A 13,967-nucleotide genomic window follows, 5' to 3' on the forward strand; every position below is an offset into this window, starting at 1 on the left:
CATTTTTAAATAACCCATATGATGCAAGAAGCAGCTAGACGTGTGGCTGTGTATTTACCTGCAGACACTCTGGCGTTTGACTGTATTTTCTCCTTGTTTTGCTGTGTGACATTCCTGAGCACAGCACGCAGGTGAAGTCAGGACTTAAATTAAAGGTAGGGACCCGGTACAGACTGTAGGGCATCACCATGGGTGGATTATGAGACAATGGGCCCTGAGCATAGACATGCAAAACACTCCACTACCTCTCCTACACAGTTTCTGTAGTTTTGTGTCTGCATCTCTTTGTGGTCTGTTTGTCTCTTTGTGGTTATTTGAAGTCTCTCCCTGGTTGATATATGTTATTTTTTTCTGTGTTAAACAGGCAAACCATTTAATGCATATACAGGTCCTGTTTGTGCATCTGTGTGTATTACGGGCCTGTGTGTATGACAACACGATTTACCCTCGGGATTAATTATCTTCTTCTTCTATTTACACTCTCACAAGGTAATTTATAATAAAATAATATTAAAAGGGGGCATTTAAACATTTTACTGATAATATTTGTTTTCTTTTACTCAAGCAGGGCTTTGAATTAACGACTTTTACTTGCTTTTGACGTTTGACTGTAAGAACTTCATCTCCCAGTAGTCATTGCGGCCGACGCAGAATCAAGCCGGAAACGACAAAATAAAATCGAGTTTTTAAAAAATAAATTAATCACAATTATTACCAGCCCCATTAAAATGTAATATACACATATGCTCAGAGAGTTCTGTCGGTAAATATCAGTGACTGCATGTCTATTGCATATACCGAAGTGAAATACAGACGCGACTAAGTTCGTGTTTTATTTTGAAGGACAAATACAACCGGATATCATCACAAATATTTTTATACCTCTGCTGAATCCACGCCGGGAGGAAAATCACGTAGGAATGGAAGTGTCCAAATACCGCAAAATTACTGCTCGTTATCTGATATGCTGTCAAACCGACTATGATAATAATTAACTCGGACTACAACAACAGCTAGCTAGCTAGCACGCTAACAGGAAGTGTTTGGGGTTTAAAGCCCAAAGTAACGTTAACAGTTAGGGCACAGACGGTGAAACGGTCCACTTAACTTCAGCTGACGTCAACAGGTTCGTGCGGTGAGTTGAATTACCTGATAAATAAATAAATAAATAAATAAATAAATAGGTCAACAGAAACCGGAGCTGCTTACAGTGACAGAGACTAGCGTTAGTCAAGTGGCTAACTTGAGTTGTTTAGCAGCTGTTGTCTTAACGGTGTTACCTGTCGTCATTAACGGTCGAATACCGCAGCTACGTGATGATGAAGGTGACTATGTTTAACGGTTTCATCAAAATGTTAATTAGCAAAGCGCTAAGATGGCAAACAAGTGTAGCATTTACCTTAGCTGAATTTTATCCACTTTGTCTCTGAGCTAACGGTTCTCTACCTCTGCATTTCTTGCCCCAAAACATCCCCAGACAAACCGGCATTTTGGGTCACATGTAACTTAATCTGGGGTCATTTGGCGGTGTGAGATCCAGGACACATGCAGGCTGTGTGCGTGACAAACTGTCGCCCGCTGTTTATAGATAGCGTCAGGAAGTTTATCCTCGTTTTGGGTTAAAGTCAATAGCTGTTACCTGGCTGTGACATCTTCAGCCTGCACACACCTCTGTGGATAAACACACAGAGATGCTTTATACAGCGTGAGGTTAATGTTTAGCCTCAGGAAGAAATGCTTTATTGTGTTCACTCTGTTTGCTTTCTCTGTGTTGACACATAATAAACAGCCAGTTTTACCTCTGACACTAAAGCCCCTTGATTTTTTTCCCCCTGCCTGGCTGCTTCCCCCTTATTCTGTCCAGACAGAGCAAAGCCATGTCAGCACTCTGTGTGCGGCCGGTGTATTGTTGCACTCCCAGGAGAAAGCAGCGAATGCATTCACCTCTTTACTTTGTCTCCACCACATTTCCCCACTGCATGACACAGTGAGGCCTGTCAGGTCAGCTGAGTGTCATCACAGTATTTAAAATCACATAGCTGCTTATTTTCAGACCTGTCTGTACCTGAAAAGATGCAGACTTGTTGTTTTAATGTACAGAATTCACAGTCTGTAGAATAAAATCAGATTTGTTTGCAGTTTTTCAGTTACAAGGAGTGAATTTTTTTTTTTTGCTGATTTCTTAAAACACAAAGTCCAAGAACTTGAACTATACTCTGGCTCCAGTCTGCTTGGTTTGCACTTTTGACGCTTACCGTGCAGTTTTTAGTGGTAACTCTATAGGGCTAATAGCACGTGTGCCTCTCTCTGAGTCTCGTGATTGTGTGGTTTTTAAGGTCATGAAGTTTTTATTTTAGGAACTCAATGGGAGTCACCAGAGGCCCCATGATGTAATATTGTCACAATACCGAAGTCATGAGTGTTGTGATAACATATAGTGTGATTTATTATTTTATTATTACTACAATTTTTTCCCCAAAGGAAAACTTTGCCAACATCAGTTTTATTTAATGAAGTAACGTTTTCAATCTGTTCACTTCACCTCAGTCATTTGTATTGCAGCAAAATGTATCTAGTGGACTAAAAAAGCAATTAATTTCATGGGGTTGTGTCTCAGGGATTCACCTTGAGAGCCTTCGATGCGACAATCTGTGTTTGTATGTTGAATTTGAGAGTATTTGGGGCCCAGTGGTTAGGCACCTTAATTCACCATCTGTTGGTTGAGGTTTCTACTGAGAGTCACCATGTTTTGTTTGTTTGTGTTTTTTGTATGTCATACAAGTATGTTTTTTAGTGTGTATGTATATGTAATGTTTTTTACATGAAAATTAAATATGATATTTTTAAAAAAATCCATTAATTGTATTATTCGAGTAGGCTACCAAAAGTTTAATTTGGATATTAAGAGTTTATGTAACAGAAAATTGTTACTTGGTTCAGTGTATTGAAACCATATTGCCACACAAAGTTTTATTTAGTTATCTTTTGTATAGGGACAAGTCACACACCACAGCATTTATAGCCTGAGCTAATTTGCAATGCCCGTCCCTAGCTGGGCCTTAAGATACAAAAGACTCAGCAACAAAAAAAACAAGTAACAGTGCAAAGTACAAACAACAATAAAAATACAGACAAGACACAAATGTCAACACATAATTAGCACTATAGACTAGGAAGCACCAAATTATGCATGACTGCATCACTGATTCCTTTTTAAAAACTGTTTCATTTTGAGTTTAAAGTGATCTAAATCAGAATCCAGTTTAAGTTCTGTAGGTAAAGAATTCCACATGTTAATGCCACGGACAGAAAAGGCCGTTTATCTAAATGAGGATTTACACAGGGGAACTTTACAATTCCCGTTGGCTGCTCCACGTGTTACTGAGCCAGAATCTCTGAGTGGAACCACGAGGTCACCGAGCACCTGGGAAGCCTGATTATGTAGGAGTTTATGGATGAGTTTGAAATTGGCAAAATCAATGAAATAATCAAAAAAAACATATTTATTTTCTGAAGAACATGGCAATGCTCTTATTGCTTTCCTGTCTGAACTTTCATCGTTATAAGAGGCTTAGTTATTATAGATGCTGCTTGTGACCAAGAGATTACATAGTGACTTAAATGTAAAAAAATCATAGCATGCATTAAACTGTTTGCAGCATGAAATGGGAGACAGTCCCTGATAAGTCTAAATGTATAAGTTTACTTTTGCAACCCTGTTCACCATCTTAACATGCTCTTAGAATTTTTGTATATGAGGCCAAAGTATTTTACCTCTGAGACCTGTTCGGTATGCTGTCCATTAATATTTAGATTTAACACATTAGCTTCTGTTGATGACCGAGCCCGGGCAGAAAAGCAAACTGACACCACAGTTGTTTGGAAGCTGCCAGAGCAGTTTTAGCAGATACATGTATGATTGTATCATCTGCATACATCTGAAAACCTGCTCCAACACCTGACTGTGATAAGTCATTAATATATAAGATAATGCCGGGTACATACTACACAATATGGCCTGATTATAGCCAGACGCAGCATGTGTCATAGTAGACGACAACTGACGCCACGTCTGGGACCCCCCTACGACAATTTGAATTTGAATTCCTTTTTTACTTAATTTCTACTTTTACTTACCACAACCACAGAGGCTCCCAGCTTCATTTGAAACAGACTACATTATATGCGGGAAGTTATTTATTATTCCCTCTGTATTTTTATATTTTTACTCTTTATCCGCTCCCGTTTGCCTTGATAAAGTTAGTGCATTGTGCCATCATTTCAAACTCAACACTTCCTGTATCTGTAAAAAAAAATTTAAAAGCTCACTATAACTTCGGTCGAGAGAATCCCTTCTTTTTTAAATAGGATTTTATTTTGAAACATTTCCTGGAACTTGTTGTGGAGGATTCAGTGATTCAATTGTAGTTCCTGCCATCTGGTGGCACTTTTTACGTTACTACGACAACATTTCGGCTGGGACATGAACAGACACAGTGACTGAAATAATAGTAATAATGATAAAAATGGGACAAGAATAACGTGATGACATCACACAGATCATGAAAGACGACCGGGGATGATTGGTGTGGAACATCGTGTGGTGTGTCATGTCTGTCGGCCGAGTCACGGCATGAATTTATGACTCCACACTTACCTAATCTGACATCGTGACCATCAGAAAGGACAGAAATATCATGTAGTGTGAGCCCGGCATAAAAAGAAGGGGACCAAGAACAGAACCCTGAGGTACTCCTGCTCCAGTCTGTAAAAGAGAAGACTTCAGAAGAAATATCATGTAATATGCTGTATTGATTTTTCCGGTGACTAATATATGTGCATTGTCAAAGATTGCTTTTCCTTGCTGTATTACACCCATTATTATCACATGTGTATATGCTGGAAGGTTTTGTGCATCCAGACATGTCACGTAACATTGGGAAACAAAAAAACAAAAATTTACTCGGATAACAACGTCATTCTAACAACAGCTATTTGTGTGTTTCCCATCAGGAGCTGTCCCAGTCATCTCATCTGATCTGAAACACCATCATCACATCTACTGATCTTCCAGCATGGCTAACACAGACTCCGTCAATGTGCGGGTCCTCTCTCTGAACTGCTGGTCAGTGGCTGTGGTTTGCGTGATTCTTAATGCACTGGGCTTTTTTTGTCCTTATACATGGATGCAAAAACAGTGTCCCTATTTTCTCTGTTTCTTTCTCAGGGGGATCCGCTACCTTAGCAAACACTGTCTTCAGCGCTATGCCATGATTGGAGATATGTTGTGCAGGGAAGAGCATGATATTGTCTTACTGCAAGAGGTTGGTGGAAGCCATCTTACAAAGTTTTAAAGTTGCAAAGTCACTAATCTGATCCAGCTTGCGTGCTCTGTAGAATTAGGTGTTTTCTTGAGTTATAAATCTTCTTGTAAACTTGTATGATCAATATAAATAATGCAAAGATGGTTCTAATTTTCGAGTGACGATCGATTTATTTTTCTTTCAGGTGTGGAGTGAGAAAGACTATCTCTCCTTGAAAAAGAAACTCGCCTGTTGTCATCCTCACTCTCATTATTTCAAAAGGTAACCAAGGTTTCCTCATCACCCCAAGGTTGCTGAGCAGTCTTCTCTGAACCCTTTACCTCTGGTCGTCTTGCAATCTCTGATTAAAATTCATGAGGAAGTTGTCATATTTTCAAAAGGCTGTCTGTCAGAAAAATGTACTTGCATGGCGTTGATCCAAAGACCCCAAACTTAACTGAAGCCTGGGCAAGACCTTAAGGATTAATTCATGCAGCTTAATTCGTTCTTGACCTCCATACCAAAGCATGAGACGGCCCTACCTTTCTAATCCCCTCTGCAGCTCACAAAAATGTCAACTCTTGTAGATAAGTTCTCACATCTACTACAGATAAAACATTCTTACTTTAGAGTAATGTAGATCTATATGGACACCAGGGGTGTGACATGTTTCTTCAAACATTTAGGTCCTACTGAAGGTGGTGTAGTGTGGGAAACACAACTTCTGCTCATGTTCTGTTTTTGCTCTCATTCTCCAGCGGAGTCATCGGCAGTGGACTCGCCATTTTCTCCAAACACAGAATCCATGATACATTTCTTTTTCGCTACTCACTGAACGGTTATCCTTACATGGTAAGTCTGTAGAGCCTGAGACACAGATAGTTTTGTGCTGTACGTTTCAAATATGGCTTGAGGAAAGTGAAGAACAGTAAACATTTAAAAAAGAGCCTCATTATTTGCCAAAAAAAATTATTCATGTAGCACTTTTACACAACAGTTAGCAAAGTTTCTCCTAAAAGACATAGAAGCAAGAGACGCATGGTGCAATAAAATGTAAATAAGATTAAAATAAAGAGCCATTAAACAGACGAATCAATGGCAGTAAAAGGACAGAATTAAAACAATTTAGAAAGGCATTAAGACAATGTCATTCTAAAACAGTGTGTTTTAATAGAGTTTTAAACAAAGATGAGGAGCGAGTTCGCTCCATGTCCTCCAGCAGTTTGTTCCAGAGTTGAGAGGTGGAGACTAAAGGTCAGGGGTCTGTTGCACAATACACCCTAAGTTAAATTTTTCCTTATAGTCCTGGTTAAGGTTCCTCAAAATAAAATCAGTTGCAAAAAAACACCCATAAGCCTCCCCTAAGATTTCCATAATATGTTCACTTCAGTATTTATGGTTTTCTCCTCGTCTTGGTCCTACACTTAAGGAATTCCTCGACCGTTGCACAAAAGGCCTTAGCAACTAGGGATGCTCCTGGCGACTAATTTCCCTGAAATGAAAATTTTAGTTAAGACTAGTTGACTAGTCCAAAAAAAAAAAGGTCTCAAAAAATCTCACTGTAAAACATACAGGAAACCAAGGGTGAGTGTAGAGAGTGGATATGTGATTCTTTAGAGTTACATCCTCTCTTTGCAGAATAACATACCTCCTTTTCTCTCCTAACTTATTGAATTCTTCATTATATTTAGGCCCACCATGGCGACTGGTTTGGAGGTAAAGCTGTTGGGATGGCTGTCTTAAGCATTGGCAGTCTGACTGCAAACGTCTACGTGACTCATGTAAGGTTTCCTAACATCAGCTCTCAGCCTCACCTGTGTATTATATACAGTTCCTGATGAATGTGCTGTTGTCTCTGTATTGATTTCAGCTGCATGCAGAGTACTGCAGAGACAAGGACTCTTATCTACCTCACAGAGTGGTTCAGGCCTGGGAGCTGCAGCAGTTCATTCGGTAGTGTGTCTTTGTTATTTCTGCACAAAGACTTTGAGCCATAATTTGGTTACTGTGGTGTGTATTTGCATATTTTTCACAGTTGAACCTCATTTGTTTGTATTTGGAGTTAACGAAGTGTTTAAAGCAACACAGCAGTCCCTTACAGTATTCCTAACAAGTACTTATGTTTTAATTAAGTTAGTTGGTAACATAGTGTTTCTCTCTGCCTCACAGCCACACCTCAGCTGGAGCAGATGTGGTGATTCTAGGTGGTGACCTCAACATGCACCCTCAGGACCTCGGCAACAGACTACTGAGGTCTTACACTGGACTCAAGGACTCTTATTTAGAGACGGCTAAATTTGATGTAGGTGGTAGGTGCTGTGTGGATTAATTTGTCTGCTAAGTAATTAAAGGAGAATTCAGCTTTTAACTGGGAACTTATTCTTATAGTTTTGGCCATAAATGATACAGACACAGAGCGAAACACGTCATACTGTAAAACCACTCACACCAGGGGGAAACAGTCAGTGTCACAAAATGCAAACAAGGGCTCAACTGCTTACAACATTAGATTTCAAAAGTCAAGGGATAATTTTAGCACCAGAGAGGAAAAGATGTGTTGACAAACTCAGAGCTGTACAATTTGTGTGGGCCAGATTAAGAGGCATAGTTGTGCACTAGTTAGCATTGTCATGTCGTCTCACAGCAAGACAGTTCCTCTTTTTAGCCTGAGAGGGAGGTTTGAGCCCTGGGATGGGGGAGCCCTTCTGTGCAGAGTTTGCATGTTTTCTCTGTGTCAGCGTGGGTTTTCTCCAGGTACTCCAGGTTCCTCCCACAGCCCAAAGACATGCAGGTTAATTGGTGACTCTAAATTGTCCGTAGGTGTGAATGTGAGTGTGAATGGTTGTCTGTCTCTATGTGTCAGCCCTGTGATAGTCTGGTGACCTGTCCAGAGTGTACCCTGCCTCTCTCCCAATGTCAGCTGGGATAGGCTCCAGCCCCCCTGTGACCCCCAACAGGATAAGCAATTACGGAAAACGAATGAATGAAGCATCCCTATTCTCCTCTAATTTTGTCTTCTTGAAGGCTCAATTTTTCTGTTCAGCAGCTTATACAGTAAACACTTGGTTATGGGTTCTTTACCCTGTTGGTGTTGCATCCCACCACACAGCAACTTTTAGGTATTTTTCTGTTGTTTGGTAGTAGCAGAAGGAAGTTACAAGGAAGCATCTTTACGCAATACAAAGTCAGTGGAGAGAGGTAAATTGTTTTCTCCTCGGGTGTGGGCAGGACTTAATTGTGCTCTGTCTGTATTGGTTATGATCACATTTTAAGTTGTACAGTTTTTTACATTTTGTGAGGTAAATGGTGAAATACGGGGCAGCACGGATGGCTCGCTGTCAGACAGGCTTGAAAACAAGTCTCTAATTAGCCACATTCTCATAACCATTTATGTTGATATAAGAGCGAGGTCATGTATCCTAGAAGTCTGATACTATCATCCATGACACTGAAAAACATCTTTCCTGCACAACTTCGATAAGCACACTTCGCCACGACATTGTAAAGTCATAACCAGCAGTGTCATTGTGGCTTCATGTCTCAAGAACTGAGCTAGTGGGTAAAACATTGTCATAACTGACAGAAATAATGGTCAACACTATGAAAGTGAGGCTGACTGTGAAGACTTCCTTTTAATATGTTTCTTGTTTTCTAAATGTTACAAATTGTTTTCTGTTGCAGGGGTGTGAGGACGGTATCACTTTAATAGCTGACAACCCTTTCATCAATAAAAAGGAGCTTTGTCCATTTGAGAAGGGAATTCGGATCGACTACATCCTGTTCAAGGTGAGGGAAAGCTTTGTGTCGTCACACCTGCTGTGTTCACTGTGTATCTCCTCTTGTTTCAGTCATCAGATGAATTTATAATGTGTTTTGACTCACAAAGTGCATTTCCCCCTTTTCTTTTAATCCCCAGGGTTCTCCCAAAACAGACATCTACTGTGATTTCATGTCCACCACCAACGGCTCCGTCCCTGATCATCCATTCCCGTACTCCGACCATGAGGCTCTGACTGCTGGGTTTAGGCTGGAGACACACACTCCAACTGAGACAGGAAGTGACAGGCAACCAAAGAATCAGGACTCCGCTGCAGGTATGTGTCATAGACAGGATACCAGAGTGGCTCGAGGGACGCCAGTGTCACTTTGGTCCAGACTGAAATATCTCAACAGTTATGAATAGATAAGTATGACGACATTTTGTGCAGACAGTCGTGGTCTTTTGAGGATGAAGTGACTGATTTTGGTGGTTCCCTGACTTTTCCTGTGAGGTTCGTGGTTTTGAGTGAAATGGCTGTTATTGAATGGATTGCCATGAAATTTGGTCCAGACATTTACAACACCTGTACAGATGTGAAGCCCTGACTATATCTGACTGACCTTTAAGGAAAGTTGCTGTCTTGTAATTTTTCCTCTGAAAATATTAAACATATAGTAAACACAAATTATTTAGTCTCTGTAGTTGAGGGGACGGGTCTGCTCTGCTCGAGGTTGAGCCATGAACATAAATTACAGATCGCCTGTGAAGCATTTTATAATTAAAACAACTGGAGACTGTAAACAAACGGATACATGACTCTGATAACATTTTTAATAAATAGGCATCAGCTCTATCAGGATGTGAGTGCTTGTGTGACTTCCTGTACAAACTGAAGGCCGCTGGAAGCTGTCCGACCTCACCTCGGCTTTTTGTTACCGCTTCCTGCTGCTGCTGCCTGATCTTGTCCACTTTCCAGACGAGGCACAGTTCATTTTGAATGAGCCCATTGTCACTGTGAGCACGTCACCCTCTAACTCAAAGTGCTGCTAAACTTTAATCCCCATTCGACATGTATTTATTTTCTCTAGGTGAGGTGGGGTGATATAATATTACCTGAACTGGTCAGTCATTTTTTTATCCTGTCCAGAGTGTGTATGTAGGTAATGTTTCACCCCTCCCCCAGTAATAATCACAGCTGTTATTACCTTAATTTTCTGCAAATTTGCTTGTCCTTTTGTAATTTAAATCTCTTTCAGAGCATCATCCTTTAAATCTGGCGGAGCTTGGCAGGATTTTGATCAATATGTCATGTAGTTAGATTAATATCTTCATGAGTTTTTATCATAAAAGCATGACAGAAATATTGACAGAAACCTCTTAATTTACACTTTCCAATGTGTCCACTGCAAAAATGTCATTTAGATAAAACATACAAGTTTTTAAATTACTCAGTCACAGCAGAGATAGAGCGCAAAGTGTCCACCCTCCCCTCCAACCGCCGCTATTCATACGAAAATGACATGTTGCTGTCATACTTTCGGTTTTATGTAGGCGCATCTTCAAATCTGAATAATGTGTCCTTTAAATAGTGAGAAACCGTCAGCTGCATTGGACTGAAACTGGCAACCACAGTTGTGCTGCGCTGTGCACAACTTTGTGCCAGGTGTAAGTAGGCTTAACTGGGACCCAATACGACAAAATAATTCTAATAATAATAATAAAGTTATCAAGAGAGCAAGACCCTGTAAAAGCACATCAAATGTACTGATGTAATGTCAGCTACAGGTTGTAGTATTCTCCTTTGGCATCATCCTGCAGAATGTCTGAAGTAAACCATCAGTCAACTCTTGAAAGATCTCTGACTTCCTCTTTGTCTCTTCACTCAGTCATGTCTTCAGTGAAGGTGGCCGAGCTGGTGGACATCGTGACAGAGGCCCGTACAGAAGTCAAAGTGGGTCTGCACTGTGCTGAGAGGATGCGCTACACAGCCACACGCACCGGAGTGATGGGCTTGGCTCTGCTGTTCGTGGAGCTGGCCATCGCCGCCGTGCCCTGGTTGGCCCTGGGAGCAGAGCAACCTTTCCCTCGTACATCCTTCTACCTGCTGGCCGCATTGTGCTTCGCCATCCTGCTGACCACCTTCCTGCTGTACATCTTCTACACAATGGAGCTGAAATCTCTTCAAGGGGCTGAAGACCAGATGAGACTGGCTGTAGGAAGTCTGCAGGAGAAGCTCAGGGGCTTTCCTTTGGCTCAGCCCCACAGCGCCCAGCGGAGGCCCCCAGAGGGTCATGAGCCCAGCGCTTTTGACCCAGAGGAATAAAACAGGAGCCAACTGGGTCAAAGTGGGCTCACTGGAAGGAAGCCTTTGAAGTGAGCTTAAAGATGGATGTTTGAAGGAGGCATTTATCCTCTGAATGTGTTTTATGCTCTTGAGATTAAGTACTGCTGAATGAAGGAGTTCTTGAAGGACGTTTCTGAAAGTCGTGCAGGACACATGCTTTGACCTTTTTTTATACTTTTTATATACTCGTCTTTAGCCTTTTTTTACCCCTAGACCTCCCTCTATGCACCTCAGCAAACACGCTTCCTGTTACACAGTGTGATACATCTGTGCTACTGCTGTTCTTAAAGGTCACGAACTTGACCGTTTGTGTTTCTTAAGCATGAGGTCTGACCTGCATTCCACCCACCAGTAGTTTTAGTGGGACCAGTTGTTTCTGTTTAGAATTTCATGCTTCCCCTTTTGTGATTTGGAGAGTCCACCAAATAATCATAGATGGTCCAGACAGCTTGCTGCTTTACTTTAAGGTCCAGTGTGTAGGATTTAGTGTGTTTTTATTTAGTGTATAATCACCTGAAAATGAGAGTCGTATGTATTCGTTACATTATTACGATCTAATTATTTTTACATAGGGAGTGAGTTCTCGTCCTCGGAGATCGCCATGTTGCACCACCATGTTTCTATGGTGGCTTAGAATGGACAAACCAAACATTAGCTCTAGACAGGGCCAATCGTGTTTTCATGTCAGCCACTGTAGTGAGCAGCCCTTCTGCGATGAGCCAAACAGTGTCGGGAAAACACTGATTTTTAATGTGAAACTGCTTTATTCAGTGTTTTTACCAGTTTAAATCAATGTTTGTTCTAGAGAGGAGGAGACCTGTGGTAATTCAGCTCCCAAAAAATCTCCTGAATGTCTGGATTTTAAGTTATCAGACTAAAAAGATGAGTAAAAATTAGCAGGTGCTGGGCTAGCAGCCTGTCAACGAGCCGAACTGTGTTGGTGAAACACTGATTTGTAACGTGAAACTTCTATAATTCAGTGTTAACAGTTTTAGGATCTATGCCAAAAATGTACACCAAAAAATACTCAATAAGGCTTTTACCTCACCATCTGCATCGCCGATTTCTCCTCTCCAAAATGTCTGTAAGCATGGCTCAAAGTTTTTCCCATCAAGTCTGATTTTATAGATCACAACTGTTGCGTCGGAAGTGGTGCTTGCCTCTTTCAGGCCTTGTTTTGTGCGTAGGCAATGTTTATAAATGAGAGCCCTGGTCCGTTTGTACTCTGCGGGTAATTCAGCTCCCAAAAAACCTCCTCAACATCTGGATCTTAAGTTATCAGAGTAAAAAGGTGAGCACACATTAGCAGGTGCTGGGCTAGCAGCCTGTCAATGAGCCGAACTGTGTTGGTGAAACAACGATTTGTAACGTGAATCTGTTTTATTCAGTGTTTTTACTGGTTTAAATCACCTGGTCCATTTGTTTCGGAGAGGACGAGACCTCTGCGGATAATCCAGCTCCCAAAAAACCTCCTGAACAATAAACACTGAAGGAATCCTCACAGGGAGTTCACATGTGGCACTTAGTTGGTTGCAGTTTTTAACCTCACCACTAGATGGCACTAAATCCCACACACTGCTCCTTTAAAGAAAGAAGCCCAGTGGTCTCCACTGCACAGAGGATACACACTCCGAATGTTAGAGGTTTACATTTCTTGGTCTGTAACGTTTTTTCTCTGCAGGACAGATTGTCAACAGCCTCCAGTAGCACTTAGAAACAAAGACTCATGCACAGGTTCAGACTTTTCAGTAGCTCCCCTGTAGGAAAAGGGACAGACTCTATCTGCATGCCTCACGTTCACTGCCTTGTACTGGAAAGTATTTTTATGTTAGACAATCGACACTCCACTTTCCCATAATATAACAGTGGGATTTTACATAAGATATTCTGTCATGTACTTCTAACTTTGACCTAATTTGATCACGTGAATTATTTAAAAGAAAAAACATCATGTACTGTAGAAGAATGTAAATGCTTAATATATCTTTAGTGTGCAGTGCACTTAGCTGACTAACCAGGTAAACCACTTCCTTTTATGTAAGATAGGACATTACTTAATGATACATATCGCTGTGAGACAGTGTTATGACTCATTAGAAAGCAAACAATGATTGATCATTTTTAAACCTTTAACCTCAATATTAGAAAAGCATTTGGTAGTTGTTCATTTCATAAAGGTAAAATAATTTAAATAAACACCTGATGTTCATTCCAACAGGAAAACTGTAATGGGCATGACTATGAAAGCAATAATAAAGACTTTCTACTCACGCTTCCTGACTGCTCTGCCTCCAGACACATGTGACAACTGCAGACATTCACTGATACACAACAGGTCTGCACCTTCACCACTAGAGAGCGATGTGAGTTCATCTGACTGACGAGCTTTACAAGGAAAAGCATGAAACAGCAAACTGGCTCTTCACCAGCAACCACAGGACAAAGGTGCAAGAGCATGTGAGGGGAGGTGACGGGCAAATTTACCAGATTACACCTACGTGCTGGCACAAGTACGCCCTCGAGGCAAGAGCACCCATGGGTGTGGTACTGTAAAACTTTT

General features: G+C 41.0%; 1 protein-coding gene across 3 annotated transcripts; it reads left to right on the forward strand.

Moving 5' to 3' along the window:
* Positions 1-878: 878 nt before the first annotated feature.
* Positions 879-13,678, forward strand: smpd2b (sphingomyelin phosphodiesterase 2b). 3 transcript variants are annotated; one of them, XM_033625467.2, is made up of 11 exons: positions 879-1,135; positions 5,014-5,125; positions 5,228-5,324; positions 5,509-5,585; positions 6,062-6,155; positions 6,995-7,084; positions 7,174-7,256; positions 7,473-7,605; positions 8,985-9,089; positions 9,220-9,397; positions 10,950-13,678. In XM_033625467.2, the coding sequence occupies exons 2-11, from the start codon at positions 5,076-5,078 to the stop codon at positions 11,384-11,386; spliced, it is 1,344 nt and encodes a 447-aa protein (XP_033481358.1). In that variant the 5' UTR covers positions 879-1,135; positions 5,014-5,075; the 3' UTR covers positions 11,387-13,678. The 3 variants fall into 3 exon arrangements, with proteins under 3 accessions (XP_033481358.1, XP_033481359.1, XP_033481360.1); XM_033625468.2 differs by having other exon boundaries at positions 879-1,126; XM_033625469.2 differs by lacking the exon at positions 879-1,135 and adding an exon at positions 4,232-4,798.
* The last annotated feature ends 289 nt before the right edge of the window (positions 13,679-13,967 follow it).

Source organism: Epinephelus lanceolatus, chromosome 1, assembly GCF_041903045.1.
Source record: "Epinephelus lanceolatus isolate andai-2023 chromosome 1, ASM4190304v1, whole genome shotgun sequence".
In the NCBI taxonomy this organism is placed as follows: Eukaryota; Metazoa; Chordata; class Actinopteri; order Perciformes; family Serranidae; genus Epinephelus; species Epinephelus lanceolatus.

What these genes read in the sequence shown, in the direction of transcription:
- smpd2b (XM_033625467.2), top strand. Translation starts at nt 5,076, where the DNA reads ATGGCTAACACAGACTCCGTCAATGTGCGGGTCCTCTCTCTGAACTGC. An exon ending in CACTCTCATTATTTCAAAAG is followed by an intron (nt 5,586 to 6,061) that starts GTAACCAAGGTT and finishes CTCATTCTCCAG; the next exon opens with CGGAGTCATCGGCAGTGGAC. An exon ending in GAATCAGGACTCCGCTGCAG is followed by an intron (nt 9,398 to 10,949) that starts GTATGTGTCATA and finishes CTCTTCACTCAG; the next exon opens with TCATGTCTTCAGTGAAGGTG.